Source organism: Etheostoma cragini, chromosome 4 (genome assembly GCF_013103735.1).
Source record: "Etheostoma cragini isolate CJK2018 chromosome 4, CSU_Ecrag_1.0, whole genome shotgun sequence".
Taxonomy (NCBI): Eukaryota; Metazoa; Chordata; class Actinopteri; order Perciformes; family Percidae; genus Etheostoma; species Etheostoma cragini.
In genome coordinates, this window is record NC_048410.1 from 6,160,708 (window position 1) to 6,175,860 (window position 15,153).

General features: G+C 43.6%; 1 protein-coding gene across 4 annotated transcripts in view; it reads right to left on the bottom strand.

Annotated features, from left to right (window-relative positions):
- Positions 1–15,153, bottom strand: part of sulf2a (sulfatase 2a) — a 34,931-nt gene that overhangs the window by 8,936 nt on the left and 10,842 nt on the right. For 3 of the 4 annotated variants that reach the window (XM_034868358.1, XM_034868360.1, XM_034868357.1), the window contains 3 exons: positions 1,908–2,166; positions 946–1,185; positions 681–832 (listed from right to left, as the gene is read on the bottom strand). In XM_034868358.1, the coding sequence (XP_034724249.1) occupies positions 681–832; positions 946–1,185; positions 1,908–2,106 (591 nt within the window). In that variant the 5' untranslated portion in view covers positions 2,107–2,166. Of the gene's footprint in view, positions 1–680; positions 833–945; positions 1,186–1,907; positions 2,167–13,280; positions 13,432–15,153 lie in introns of those variants that run through there. The other variant, XM_034868359.1, reaches the window with a different exon arrangement.

Sequence of the window (15,153 nt, forward strand, 5' to 3'; positions counted from 1 at the left end):
GGCCTACAGCTTTGAACAATTTTAGACCAAGCTTAAAAAAATAATTTTGCAGCAGGTAAACATTTAGACTGGGTAACTCTGCTGGCGATTTGATTTTACCCTGCAGCTTGGTCTGGAAACCTGCACGTTTGATTCTCCTGCTTCAGTTCACAATTTGTGGGAACCAATCACCAACTGGCTTGCGTGCTATTGGCAGGTTTAACACAAAGACAACAGAGAAGCGACCAATCAGCTTCTGGTTTACGTTCAACATAGGTGATGCCGCTGACTATTGCTTCTACGCCACAGGGACCGTTGGTCTGATTGGTTGAAGGACTATCCAATTGTGTACAGAGTCATTTGAACTATGCCCGCTGGTCACGCCTCTTGTGCAGAGAAAATTCAGAGCAGACTCCCCAGACCAACGCTCAATCTCAAATCTATTGAGCTTGGCTTGGTCTGGAGATTGCCAGACTATAAAACATTTCTAAAGCAAACTGTTTTAAATTAATTTCACACCTTTTCCAACAGTTGTATCATTGAAATGAACAGAATATATTTTGGTCTTGTTGCAAAGCCAAACACAACAGCGACACTATGTGGTGTGAAATGAAAAGAATAAGACAATTAATGAACTAAAATGTCACAATTGGGACAGCTTTAGGTAAGTGTGGCATATTTCAGGTGGACTGAATAAATACCTTTGAGTAGTCACCGCTGTGTTTCTCTCGTACTCCGTTCCTGCAGAGGGTGTAGTTGTAGAAGCGTGAGTTCTTTACCAGTGCTACCCATTCCTTCCAGCCAGGGGGCACATAGGAACCGTTGTACTCATTCAGATACTTTCCAAAGAAGGCTGAGAGGGAACAGGCGGCAGTATGTTAAGTTTGGTCCACCAGCTTAATGCATCTGTGTTTGTACCTGTTTGAATTTACTTTGACTGTCATGTTTCAAATTAGAAGCACTCACCTGTCCTGTAGCCAGAGTTGTTGAGATATACAGCAAAGGTATGTGGCTCGTGGTGGGCCTGCCACGAGGGTGAGGAGCAGTTTTCATTGTTGGTGTAGGTGTGGTGGTTGTGCACATATTTCCCCGTCAGGATGGAGGAGCGGGACGGGCAGCACATAGGCGTGGTGGAGAAAGCGTTGGAGAAATGCGTGCCGCCCTTCTCCATGATGTGCCGAGTTTTGTTCATGGCCTGCATTGAGCCTGGGAGAAAACGGGTGGGGGGGTTGTAGGAAGGGTTAGTAGGGGGAAAGGACATTCAAAGGCAGAGGAGTGAAATGAAAGGGACGCAGGGGGATATAAAACGATTGGAGAAGAAAAAAGAGGGAGGTTGAAGAAAACTATTAACTACTAAAAAAAATATAAATATAGAGCACAAGCGGGGAAAAGCAAAAACCATGATGGAGAAAGTAAATCAGGGAATAAATCTTTTTGGTAAAGTGTAACCCATTTGGATTCCTGTGTACTAAAAGCTTTTCAGGCTGATGGTGATTGTTTGGGAAAACAGATGCTTGACCATAAATTCCTGCTTTTCAATGCGAGTCTTCTCACTAGCGATCACAGGAGGACAAAAGATGTCACAGAGGCCATTATGCAGCCACTCCAGTCCAATACGCCGCTAAAGGACTTAAGCGGGAAGGGAGATGGCCAGGGTTTGGCACCCAGACAATGGACGCCATAGGCCGCCCTCATTTCATGCCAGCATTGGAGGAGTTGGCAAAGGGAGCACATGACTTTGAGTGGGCCAGTTGTTGTGGTGCCAAGAGGCAGCATTAGGCTGACTTTCACTTGCTGATGCTGTTGGATACACATGGAGTGAATACCCATACCCATGGGACATGGACATAAAGCAAACAGAAAGACAGATGTACAAACACACAGTAAACACTCACATATATAAGGAATAATGTGGGGAAATGTCTTACCCAGTTCAATATCTTGATCATCAGTGAGGATCAAGATGATGTTGGGTCGGATGTTGCGGAAGTGACGGTCCCTCTGCAGGCGAGTCCTGAGGCGATATCCAGACAGGTAGCCAGAACCCTGGGCCACAGGAAGTATTTCCACCAGGACAAGAAGGACGAAAAGAAGAAGTAGAGGGGCGGAGAGCCCCCGCCCTGCCATCACGCTACCCTGTCGTCCCCTTCTTAGTCCTTCGTTTCAAACACAAAACCCTCACTCAACCTGAGAGATAAGACACAGAGCGAGACTGATAAGAATAAAACACACACACACACGGAAGAATAGCAGATGCAAGCCTTGCACAGCCATTACAGGGTGCTCTTCCGTACAAATGCACCCGTTTGGGCTGAGCTCAGCTCGTTAATCAATCATTAATGATGCATTAGAGTGGTGTCATTGGCTGGGTGTAATGATCTCTGGTGATGAGCACATGGCTGGGGCTAATGGGCCTGGGCCCAGGGCCAGCTCAGAACTCACCTCCCCCTGAGAGGGTTAGAGTGGATATGAGGGATGTGGGGAGGTGGGAAAGGGGGGAGGGAGGTGGGAGGGTTGGGCAAAGGTGAAGGAGAAGGACAGAAGAGAAGGAGATGAGGGGAGGAAAATGAAGACAGGGGTCAATGAGCAGAGTGACAATGTGAAGAGAGTGAGCGGGACTTAACACTGACTTTTGTTTTTATTTAAGAATTTGTTTGACATTTTAGGCCTTTACTCAACAGAACCGCTTTGACATGAAATGGGAGAGAAATCCCGCAGGTCAGAACTAAACCCGCAGCCGCTGAAAATACTGACTTTCAATTTAGTTTTTCTCTTTCACACTGTGAGCATACAGTGTGAAACAGTAAAATATGAAAGTATCTGTGAAAAAGGTAGGCAGTTATTTGTTAATGTGGCAATATCACCAAGGTCAATAAAAGTAAATTGCCCCTAGATGTGCAGACAATTGCAAATTCTACCCTCATTTGTAAGTTTGACATAACAAGAGCTTTTTTATAATTAATGTCTAAATGCAATTCACCAAAACTACACTACAATCCTATTAGTTCTCTAATAACTGTTCTGCATTAAAGGTACATCCCCTCTGAGTTTACCATGGCAACTGTTAGTTACTGTCCCTTGCAAACATTTAGCAGTGGTACCTGACCATTTTACAGCAAATAAAGCAATGGACCAGAGGCTTGTAACTTTACTATTTTAGATTCATACGGCTCAACCATGTCCACATCATAATAAATCTTAGAAGATAAAGCAAGAACCTGTCTTGAAACATTGACTATTAACATTGTTAATTGTAAGTAAAAAGATATTATTTGAAACCACACTGTGATCAATTAAGAAATTGCAGACTTTCCTCTGTTTGGCTGCCTGATCCGGGGATAGCTAGACGGAGCGAGTAACGTTAGCTGTGTCGCGTCAAAGACAATGTCACGGCAGTTTTACTTGGCATTGCTATGACGATCTGATAAGACTTCAACCCACATTGACGGGGTACTATCTGCAGTGGGAAGCAAAATGGAGAAAAGCACCTGAGTGAGTTGAGTGGAATCGAGTCGAGCAGAAACATGCAAGGGAAATGAGGCAATAATTAAATCAGCAAAAAGTACACCTCAGTGACCAAAATCATAAACACAGTTTACAATCAGCAACATCCATGCGCCCACTGAGATGTTCCACTGTGAGTAAAACAGGTGGGACTTTAGGCAAATGTGTGTATGCGTTTGTGAGTCCACAAGGAGTATGTGGCCAAAAGATGAAGACAATAACAACAACACAACGGCAGCCTATGTCTGTAGGGACTGCAACTCCTCCTTAACAACAATCCAACTGGAATACAGTCTGACATGGGGATAAGCAGGCTAAAAAAAACAAGTACACACATGCAACCGCGCCTGGATAAACACCTACACAACTGACGCACTTAAAAAAGAGAGGATGAAGCTCTTAAAAGACGAAAACATCTTAAATATATTAAACATTTAAGAGAAGAGATGATTACAGAAAAAACTTCACTCCTCTGTCTAAGACAAAGCTCCCTGTTACTCTCTTGTCCATGTTGTTGCCCAGATTGTGCTCATTAAAAGCAGGGTTGGTAATGTTAAAAAGCTAGCGAGATTGGAAAGTAGCATCTCCTCCGGGCTCCGTCTAATCTCTGCCCCTGCCCTCGGGGCTCTGACCCACACACAGATGTGCACAGCGAGTCGCGTCTTCAGAGCAGAGAAAAGACCGCAATTTTGTCTTATGTCTCATTCATCTGTAAGCAAACACCTAAAATGATCACACTCAATGTTTAAAACAAACATGACTGCTCTTAGCAACGCGGCGACAACGCCCATTGAGCTCAGGCTCGTACATGGGAGTCAAAGAGTACGCGCAGCGGGGCAAGGGGCATTTTACTGGTTCTTTCCAAGCAGACAGCTAGGCGTTTTTTATAAGGATTACAGCAGCTACAGATGACGAATCATTTGCTACTTTTTTAGAGCGCATAGGTTATTTATTGCTGTTGGGGTGTAAAGACCATTCCAAACAATTTATTTAAAAAGTGTTGTTGGAAATAGTTCCCAACCCTGCCTTTAAGGCCTTCCGAAACAACCACGCGTGTCCTCCATCCTCCTCAATGGTGTTGCTTTTCACAAAACCTACACACTTAAGCAAATACACATGATGTGCATGTGAATACGTGCATGCACACACACGCAAATACGTCTTTGCAACAGCAGCTGTGTTTGCTCTAGTTTCATACTCTAGGTATGTGCTTCTTCCCCGGAGGAACACATGAGCTCTGACCCAGCGCTCCGAGTCGTTTGAAATTGTCCTTGCTCCTTTCTTGTGTTCGCTCCCTGCCTACAGCCCTCTTTCAGTTCTGGCACGGGATGAAAACAAGACACAAGCGATGCGGAAATCCACAAGAAAAAAAAACTGGTGAAAGAACGACAAATTTAACTAGCTCTGTCTGCAACCAGCAGTGAATACCCTGTCATCAAAATGGATTCCAGGGCATCTACAGTGAATAAAGAATGGATTCAGTATGCTCAAATTAAGACGGTCCTCTGCCATTGGCTCCACTTTTAGAGTGGTTTGTGGTGTGAAAGCTACAGTACTTCCCTTTGATGGTTGTTTATCTGTTCAAAAAGCTGATGTGGGCAAAAGCCGTCAGGAAAGGGTACCAAATATAGTCATGATTTACAAGAAAACATTCAGCTCAATTTTACATGCTGATCTATCAATAGCTGAGTAGGTAAATGTTGTGTTATTGACATGCCACGGTGGTGGATATTTTCTGACATTACTCCCATGAGGCCTCTTCCTTCCCCCTGATACTAAGGACTAATTGGATTTTCAGGCTTTTATCAGCTCTAACTGACACATGCAGTCCTTTCTTTCCAGTTTGCTTTCTCCCTCTCTCTTTTATCTACCCGTATTGTTTATCTCTCCAGGTGGCAGATGCTACATGAAACCGCAAAGAAAAAACAGGAAACCATGACGTCTAAACAGACAGAAGCCAATAATCTCCAACAACATAACCAATGTGATGGTTGTACACATTCATAATGCAAAGGCAAGTCATGTTGCTTCTGTAAACTGGGATGATTTAGAGCTTGTTTTCCGGACAGAGTTCTACCCAAATCAGCTCTTTTATTTCAACTAGTTAGCAACAAAACAATATTGCTAATTCAGCCTGACAACACTGATTGTAAGAGGAACTTTTGCCATTTAGAATGGAGCACAAGACAACATGAGTAAATCTAACTCGGCAAAAGTCATTAACGGCTGGGGGCTTCGAGGGGAAGGGCTGGGAAGTAAGCTAGCAGAATATGAGATCACAGGGAATAAGCTTCTAAAAGCATGTTTGAGGAACAAGGATCACCTAAGGTTATACTAATGCCAAGTGATGCCTGGAAGTCAGAACAGGGAAGGAAAGTTTTGCTCTTCAGTCATTCGCTTGTAAAGAGGCTCTAAGAGACAGCAGTACTGCATCCCCAGATAAAAACTTAATGCTGTCCATCTTTTATTAATAAGACTGAATTATAAATGCAGTGACAACAGAGCTGGTCATGTCACATCATGGGCATGATGGTAAGACAGTTGCAAGACTGGTGAGATGAAACCACTGCCCCACATCGACAGACAGATATGTTACACTGCCCAACCACATGCATCTGTACTTTAAGTATCACAATTCAAGTGAGGCAGTGAGGAAGCTAAGAGAGTGCTTGATAAATCTTCCAAAGTCCTTTTCCCTATAAATAAAACGCGTTGGGCTTTGAAACAGGCATAAAGTCTGATTCAACCAATCTGCAGCCCCCTGAGAAGTCACGAAACACAGACAGAATATGAGAAAACCAAGGAAAAAAACATTTATTACATATTGAAGGAGGGCGAGTCCTGGCAAACACTTGCAATTTAATCAGCTCTGTCTCATAACGCATATGAAATATGGAGGAGAAAGCCCACAAGCTTGAAGCCAGACTCCTGGATTCTCTATCACGAATGTTCTGAGAGAGATGGAAAGAAAAAGATGGAGAAAATATGAGAAAGGGAAAGAACCTCTAGGCATACAGTGTGGAGAGAACAAAGCCTAAGCATTTCCATTGCAGATGGATTCTTCCCAAACATGAAAACTAGATTCACAGACCAAGGCTTCCATATGAAATAAAACAGAATAAGGTAGCAGAGAACCAGCAAATGTATTTCACATTATTCTTGATGCAGGAATTTGCCATCCACAGTATTGTAGTGCAAGAAAACATAAAGGATCTAGTCAGAAAAGTTTAAATAGACACATCCAGTTCTGAATGTGGCCCGCTGCAACGCTATCAAGCCAATCCCTTTGGTCATAATTGAGGCTGGCAGGGCTTTGCTAATGTGTGACTTTGTTCCCATTGGACTACCTAGCTCTGAACAGAATGTGCAAAAATCTCCAAGGACCCTTGAATTTACCAACAAAAGTTTGCATTCAGATGCAAATTCTGCAATGGTATGCATCTATGTGTGTGTGTGTGTGTGTGTGTGTGTGTGTGCCTATGAGTATGTGTCTGGGTGAAAGGAGGGGTTTGCAATCCTCAATACAGTATGGAATGCTTTTTTCATGATAATAACAACCCATGGTTTGTTTCATTCATTTTCATTCATCTATCATTATCTGCTTGCAAATCTTTGTTTGGCCACACAAATCTGGGAAAAACACAGCCACAAAATCAGTATTTTCAATCACGCTTGTCAATCTTACGTTCTTTGGCATTTCCTGTTTATTTGACCCCAAACTCTAGGTATGGTCAAAAAAGCCAAATCTGCCTTTCTTGTTAGCTCTGTTTTTGGTCTCTCCAACTCCTTTAACTGCTAAATGCTCCACTATGTTTAAAAGCAAGTCACTAACTGTGTCTGTAAGTTGTGTGGTGCTAAGCAGCTAGTGTAGTTTTTGCTGTAAACAGATCAACCAACAGAAACAAACAACCTGCTGCGACTGGAAACAATGCATTAAGAGTGAAATTTGCTAGAAAGTTATGTAAAGCCGAAGGGATCTGCATATACAGGTGATAATTCTCTGAAGGCTGTCTGGTTCTCTGTAGGCATCAAGCAAACCCTTTCTAAACCAAACTATGGCCATCACAGCTAAAGAGTCATTTATAAACGTGAACTGTTGGTAAGAGTTTCATAATGAATTTTATGACAAAAACGAACCCTGCTTTCTGGTAACAAAGGCTTTGTGTGCCTATCATTTATCTCAACACCTACCCCTACCTTTTCCTCGGTGCTGTAACAACCCTCCCACTTTGGTAAGAAATGTAAAATGGTTACTTTTTAGCTGTTCCAATTACCAACAAAAGCTTCCAGAGGAAAGACAAAAGTCTTTCCTTGTAGCTTGCTGGGCTAGACAAAAGTCTTTCCTCTGGAGAGGACAGTCTCCTTAATACAGTGGCTTTAAGCATCCTGGTAGTACAGCTGTGTCCCACATGAAGTTCTACCAATGCTCTCTAAACTAACGTCTTACAATGTTTGTTTAATGGTCATCGCTGTCGCTTCAAAATGTTCAGTCCCCGGATTAAAAGCCGGAAATCATATTCAATAACTCCCCAGCTGCTCTTTGGTTTAACACATAGCCTTGGCATTCCTTTGACAAATGTACTCCCTAATAACTAATTTTAATAGTTGAGAATGACAAGAGATACTGCAGAGGGTGGATCCCATCATCGGGAAAATTTAATTTAGATTTCCTTGAGGTTCCAATAAGCTAAGTACTCTGCAGACATTTTAAGATTACAGTCAGAACCTGCACAGCAATTTTCTGTATGAGTACGCTGACACAAAGAGCAGTGGTTAGACTTAAGAGTGAGAAAATTAGATTTGTGGACTTGAGTGTGAAATATTTCTTTGTGCAGTTTCTGTTAAAGTGTTTGCCTCTACATTTGTGTTTCTTACATATATATATATATATACACACACACACACACACACACACACATACATTCTATTCTTCCCTAACCTTTAAATCCCGTGTGGAATGTACTGCCCATACAGTGAAATATGAATGAGTGTAATTTTAGTACTTAACACATCATTAATCCTGCAGTGAGTCTGTTGCTCTGAGAAAAAGGGTGAGCAGTGATGTGTTCTGGCTGGAAAGCTCTCAAACAAGAAACACACACACACACACACACACACACACACACACACACACACACACACACACACACACACACACACACACACACACCTTATCTTAGATGTACTTAAAAAAAAAAAAACTTAGTCCACCACTGACACAGTCCTGTGGAGATAGGTCAGGCAATGCAAAGCCCCTAAATAGCAAAAGGAGAAGTTGCGGCGTAAAAAGACAGTTATGTCTGTAGTAAGATTCGTAATTCCAAGGGGGTTTTATGAAACTTAAAATAAGGTTATTGTACACCTTCTCCAGGCAACTGCGCTGCAGAGCTCCAGAAAGCCTGGGATTTAAGTGCAGGCAGCATTGGAACAAAAACAGTGACACATCACAGACAGTATGAAAATAACATCCAAAATTCACTCTTAGTGGTTCCTGTGACATGAGAAGTACTTGCATAGTTCCGCTCACAGTTGAGTAGGCGGTCCATAATGTGGCCAAAACGTTCCCGTACACACTGCTATAAGAATGTGGCCATGTGTGGCCCAGACCACCTCAAATGTGGTCTGAGTAATCGGATCTCAATGCATCCTCAACGCGTCCTGACTGCATTAACAACTGTACTCAGAGCTGTGACTAGAATATTCAGATCTGATTATAATACCAGGTGGAAATGGGTCCACAGTTAGCTTGGTCCAGGCCCAGGCACAGGGAAGAAAAATCATCTCTATCTCTGCAACTCTATAATCCACAGGGCCTTTTATCTTTGAATGGTGCAAGGGATGGGATGTCGGGTGAATAGTTTGGTGGAAAAAATAAGAGGGTGAGGAAGAGAGAGAGAGAGGGAGAGAGAGACATAGGCAGAGAGAGATAGAGAGAGAGAAAGAGAGAGAGAGGAAAAGAAATAGACTGTTTGATGGTGTCAGTTCAGACAAAAGGCCCAGTCATGATGTGTTCTCGCATTAGAACAAAGAGCTCTGACAGACTCCCTGGGTCTGTTCTGTTGACTATAAATGTATAAATGTACCCCAAACACACATACACACACACACATTCACACACACACAGGCAAAGTGACAGGCAGACACACAAACACACCCTGCGTATCAGACATCTCTCTCCAACAAGGGAACATAAAAAGAGAGAACAGCAGTTAGGCTAATTATCTCTGAATCTGGAGGAAATTAACAGCATAGTATCGTTATATTGTTCTGAAATAGTTTGGCCCCGGCAGCACTAGGGGGACATCACACAGCTACTGCCTGCCTTTTTGTGTCCTTCAGGTTTAACAGACTAACACAGTTAAGATATTCTTCATAATAAGCTTGGAATGCAGCCACAACACAAATAACATGCTGCAGTGAGCATGGTTAGGTGACTGATTTGGGTCTGCATCTTTTAACATGCCTGTTTTCTCTTTTATTTACACACGTCCACTTTTGCTTTGGCTCCCTGTTTCCAGCAGCAACCGGTTGGCATGTAAGGCTAGCGTGGTGGTCTGCAGGTTTTTTGGGGGGCTTCAGTCAGGGTCCACAGCAGGGTCACGGCATTTACCCCTCCTCCTCTGGATCCTTGCAGTACGCTCCAAAAGAGCCCAAAGAGAAAACGGAGGTTTTAGAGAAAACACAAACAGAGCCCCGATTGTCCCTGACTTGGGTTCAACCAACCCCCCCCCCCCCCCCCCCCCCCCCCCCCCCCCCCCCCCCCCCCCCCCCCACAGCCCCACCTCCAGGGGTTTAGGACTGAGAGAATGAGCAACTGTCAATGGTGTTTTGTAAATACGTAGCTGTTTTCACTTCAGATGGGTTTATTCGGATGTCAGAGGGAAATACGCCTGCTTTGCATTCTGTGAGTGTCCTTGCCTTTCCTGTCCTATTGAGGTTTGTATGGGAAAGCCATTTGTGGTGCGTCCGAGAGAGCGGCACAATTGCCAGCTCCTTTGAGGCAGAGGTTGACAGCTGAAACAAGTGAGCAAGCTGGTGGACAGGGCAGCCCGCTGAGTGATGGCTGTTTCTTATTGGCACTTATTGACCAGAGGCAAAGCCCCCCTACAGAGTGTCACCTCTCAGCTAAATGGATTACGACAAATCAGCCGGGGCCAATTGTTCCACAGACCTAACTACCTCACTGAGACCTCAGTGGAGCCAAGTGACTTCTGCATGACATTGAGTTACTGCAGCAGCAATGAGAAATCAAACACACACACACAAATATACATACATACATTATATGTATATATATATATATACACACACACATATATACAAACACATACATACACACACACATATATATATATATAAAATATAGATAAATACATATATATTTATTTACATACACATATATACATACATACATACATACATACATATCTCAGAAAAGATAAATATATAATATAAATATGCACACAGTGATTCTAGTTTGTAGGCTACACACCTGTTGGTAGAATTAGATCATGTTCCATAGGACTACTAGATTTTAAATTGTCATTTGTTGTGTTTTAATTACATCCCATTTCTCTCCTATCATCAAATTAGCGCCTGCCATTGGGACTGCTCCTAATGGCCCTGACTTAATGATGATTACAGACAATATCGGTTTAAACCTTCAGTAAACAACTACCCCCAGTCAGCAGAATAAATTACAGCCCAGATTAATCAATATGATGGCTGGAAGTTACAGTTGTGCTGCTGAAGAAGTAATCACTTCTACAGACTCAGGATTCTTTTACATGACTGATAAACAATGGCTCTTGACAACTCAAAGAGGCCCTACACCGCAGAGGGGTGTTTTATCTTGTGGCGGTGGGGATCTGTGGGCGCAGTGAGGACCATCTTCTCTGATGTTAAGCATACCCTTGGGGGTTGGAGGGGCAACAACTACTTCTCTACTTCTTCACTCCGCCCATTCTCTGTCCTAACCTCTGTACCCCTCGCTAGCTGGCTTTCTCCTGGCCCTTTTGTTGGCGGATTACTGGGGGTTTAGAGACGCACACACTGAGCCCTCCCTCCCCTATCAGAACCACACAGGGGGTTAAGACTAGAGTACAGAGGCGAGACCTCCACACAATAATCTGAATTACAGAGACTTTCTATGTATGGCCACTTATATTCCCCCCGTTTGCTCTACTCACCACAAAGCGCTATTCAGTGCTTGTGGTTTTCCCAGCAGGAATCTTGGGATTTATGCCAAAACCCAGAGAACATATTTTGAACAACACCTAGATAGTTCAGAGAGTGTGTTTTTTTAACTGAAGTCTTTGTCATTTGTTCAGTTTAAACACAAACATGTGTGATGGTTCTTGTAATCGTCCACGGTAAAGGACCAACATAGAAAATACTCACGGCAAACAAACAAGCCTCAGGTGGAACCGCAGTGGTGTGTGGTTGCACGCGGTCAACACACACTGTCCACATTATCCTCTCCATATTGTGAGAGAGTGCTGACTGTCTGCTCCTCTACAGGTCGGTATCCATCTCTCTCTGCCTTGTCCCCTGGAAAGCTGCCCAGACAGCCCATCTGTCTGTACTGACCTGTGTTTGGGACCATGGGGGGAGCCAAAGTGGTCCACGAAGGGGGTCTCTGGCATGTTGCCTGCCTAGTAATGACAGTTAAGCTGCCAGCGGCTTGCCTAACAGCTCTGGAGGTCTCTCTGTGGTGCTACAGTATTGATATTGTATCAGGTTGCAAAGGGCTTGGCAGCCTTTTAATGAGAGCTCAGATTGATCAAGCAGTAGTGGCTCTCCCTTTACTTTGGATGCTGCTCATTGGCTGTCCCTGCAGGCCTGACCCCTCTCTGATCTCTGACTGAGGAGGGAGACAAACAGACTCATGCCCACATTACATAGTCTCACACACACACAACACACAACACACACACACACACACACACACACACACACACACACACACACACACGTGTATACTCATGTTAAAATGTAGAAATGCTAAAGCTTTTGGGAGAAATGTTGTTTAGTTAGTAGTAGCGGTTCCTGAACAATACTTTTTTAGATACCAATTCTATAAAATCCATTTTAAAAAGAAAGAAATTACAACAAGACACGTCACGGCATAAATCTTTTTATTTATTTTTCAGCTCCTACTACATGAATCCCATCTCTAACGTAGACCTTTTCCTGTTATCTCTAAAACATTGGACAGCCAATCACCAGCATGTTTAGATCTTGGAAGAAGCATGCTGCGTGCTTATTGTTTGTGCTTATTTGTTCCAAACATACTCCGCCTTAGTCGGTCGCCAAAGTCATCGAGTTTAAAATACTTCTGGCAGTTAAGTTTACTAGAACATCACTGAAACTTGAAATCGACTTCCAAAGTAGAAAATTTGTTCAGTTTTAGTCTGCATGTCGTAATAAAAAGAACAAGTTGCTGCAATCTCAATTATTTTTCGCCCCAAACAGAATAATTTATCAGCACTTCCACAGAATACAACACTTCAAACTTTAAAGAAAAATCCAAACAATTTTCAAACATTATTTCCGACGCATGGCACATTCACACTGAACACAGGAGAGAGAAAGCTAAATCTCTTTTCTTTATGCTGAAGTTGTATATGGTCACTAACTCGTCAACAGAGGGAAGCCAATACACAGAGAGGGAGATTGAGAAAGGAGAAAAATATATTTAAACCACCTGCCTGTCATCCTCTAAAATGGAACTTTCTGTCCCTCCTCCTCCTCCTCCTCCTCCTCCTCCTCCTCCTCCTCCTCCTTCTCCTCTTTACCTGCCTCCACAGGCTCATGTCAAGGTCACAGCAGTGGTCTCTGGGACTTGACTTTCTCCTATTAGACCTCCATTAGGCTTCTGTCAGACAGGCAGCCAGCTGTTGGCATCCCGTGGTTGTGATCATGACCCCCACTCAGCCTCTGGACCCCCCCCCCCCCCCGGGGATCAACAGCAGGGAAGTAAAAGGATGGAGGTAGAAATGAAACCCTGCTTAGTACTCAGGGGAGAGAACATTGTGATTACTTTTCAGGCCTTTACTCCTAAAGCAACCGAGAGACCATTCCACGACTGTGCTGCCGATCGGTCACACTGAAATGTGGTGTGAAAAAAATTCAAGTATCGAATGCACTGGATTTGCACGGGTGAAAATAGTACATGTTGTGATTATGTCCATTTCAAAATGTTCTCTACACACTTAATGGCAAACTGCTGGTCCTCTTCTTCGCCTCCATTCTCAGTTTCCTTACTCTCTCATTTATTAAACATGAATTAGCAGTGCCTTGATCAAGTTCATCACCCTTGTGTTGTAATTAGTGCTGTGTCAGAGCACGGCCCCATTTCAGTAATAGAGTAATTACTGCACCAACGGCCAGCCTTCTGACCTCCATCACCCCACCCCCACACACTTTCAAACTATCATCTCAGATGGAACATTAGGCATCAGACAGGACAGGAGGTATAGACAGCTTTTCAACTGGGGGGGGGAATTAATAACCTTTTACTGTGGATCACAGTGAACGAAAAGGTCAATTACATTCATCAGAGAAACGTTGTGGATGAATGTTTGCAATTAATGAGCATTGTATAGCACCAAGATTGCTGTTACACTCCCCTACATGTCAAGTAGAAAGGCAGTAGTAAAGGGGCGTACAACCAATTCAAGACACACATAAAATAGCCAGTAAATTTATAGGGTAAGCAGACAAGAGAGGTAGAGCGATATACTGCCTTGGCCTATGGAGTAGACTTTACTGCTGTAGGGATCCAATTAATTATTCCTACGTTGCAGTTAAGGGAGGGTAAGCCACTACAGGCAAATGATATGGGGCTTCAATCAGAAGAAGATACCTTCACCAGATGCCCTGCATTTTAACAGGGTGAGCAGCAATGACAACATTGGTGCTATCCTGTGTTTGGTAAGCTCCTTGTACAACACAGCTGTGATTAAAAGCTATTAGAGAAATTATCTTACCGGCAGGAGAGCTGGGGATCGGAGGAGAAGAAAAAGAAGGCTTTTTGTGGAATTCAGATGAAACCTCCTTTCAGCACCATTGCCCCAGATAGCTTAAGTTAGCTGAGTGGTTAACACGTACACACACACACGTACACGTACACACACACTCTTTCTTCACAGCCAGCCACCTCCTTGCAAATCGAGAACTGACTTCCCAGCCAGCTGATGGGAGCTGACATACAGCAAAAGAATGAGCTGCTTCTGTGTTGTTACTATAAAGCTTGACCAAAGTGCAGAGTGGCCTCTCTGTGTGTGGGGCCACAGGTTGGCAACCTCACAGGGGGCTTTATTGGGGTGCCGTCCTGGGCACAGGCAGGCAGCATGCCCAATGTTGACAAAGCCTGCTATTGCCTGCTGTCAGCCCATTCTCTGTGCACCCGGCGGAAAGAATCAATTAGGCCAAGCTCACAACAGAGCACTTTAATATTTTACATTTAATCAGCGGGCAGAAGTCAGGCTGGGGCATGAAAGCAAGCTGGCAGTTCCCGTCTTGCTGGTGTCGAAAATGAGGGTCAGGAAAATGCTCCCGGAGCCCCGCAATGTGCATCATATACCCCACAGAAGATGTGAGAAATCAGTCTGAGGAGAAATTGCCATCAACAACAGACAGATCCTCCAAAGTGTTTGGGAAAAATAT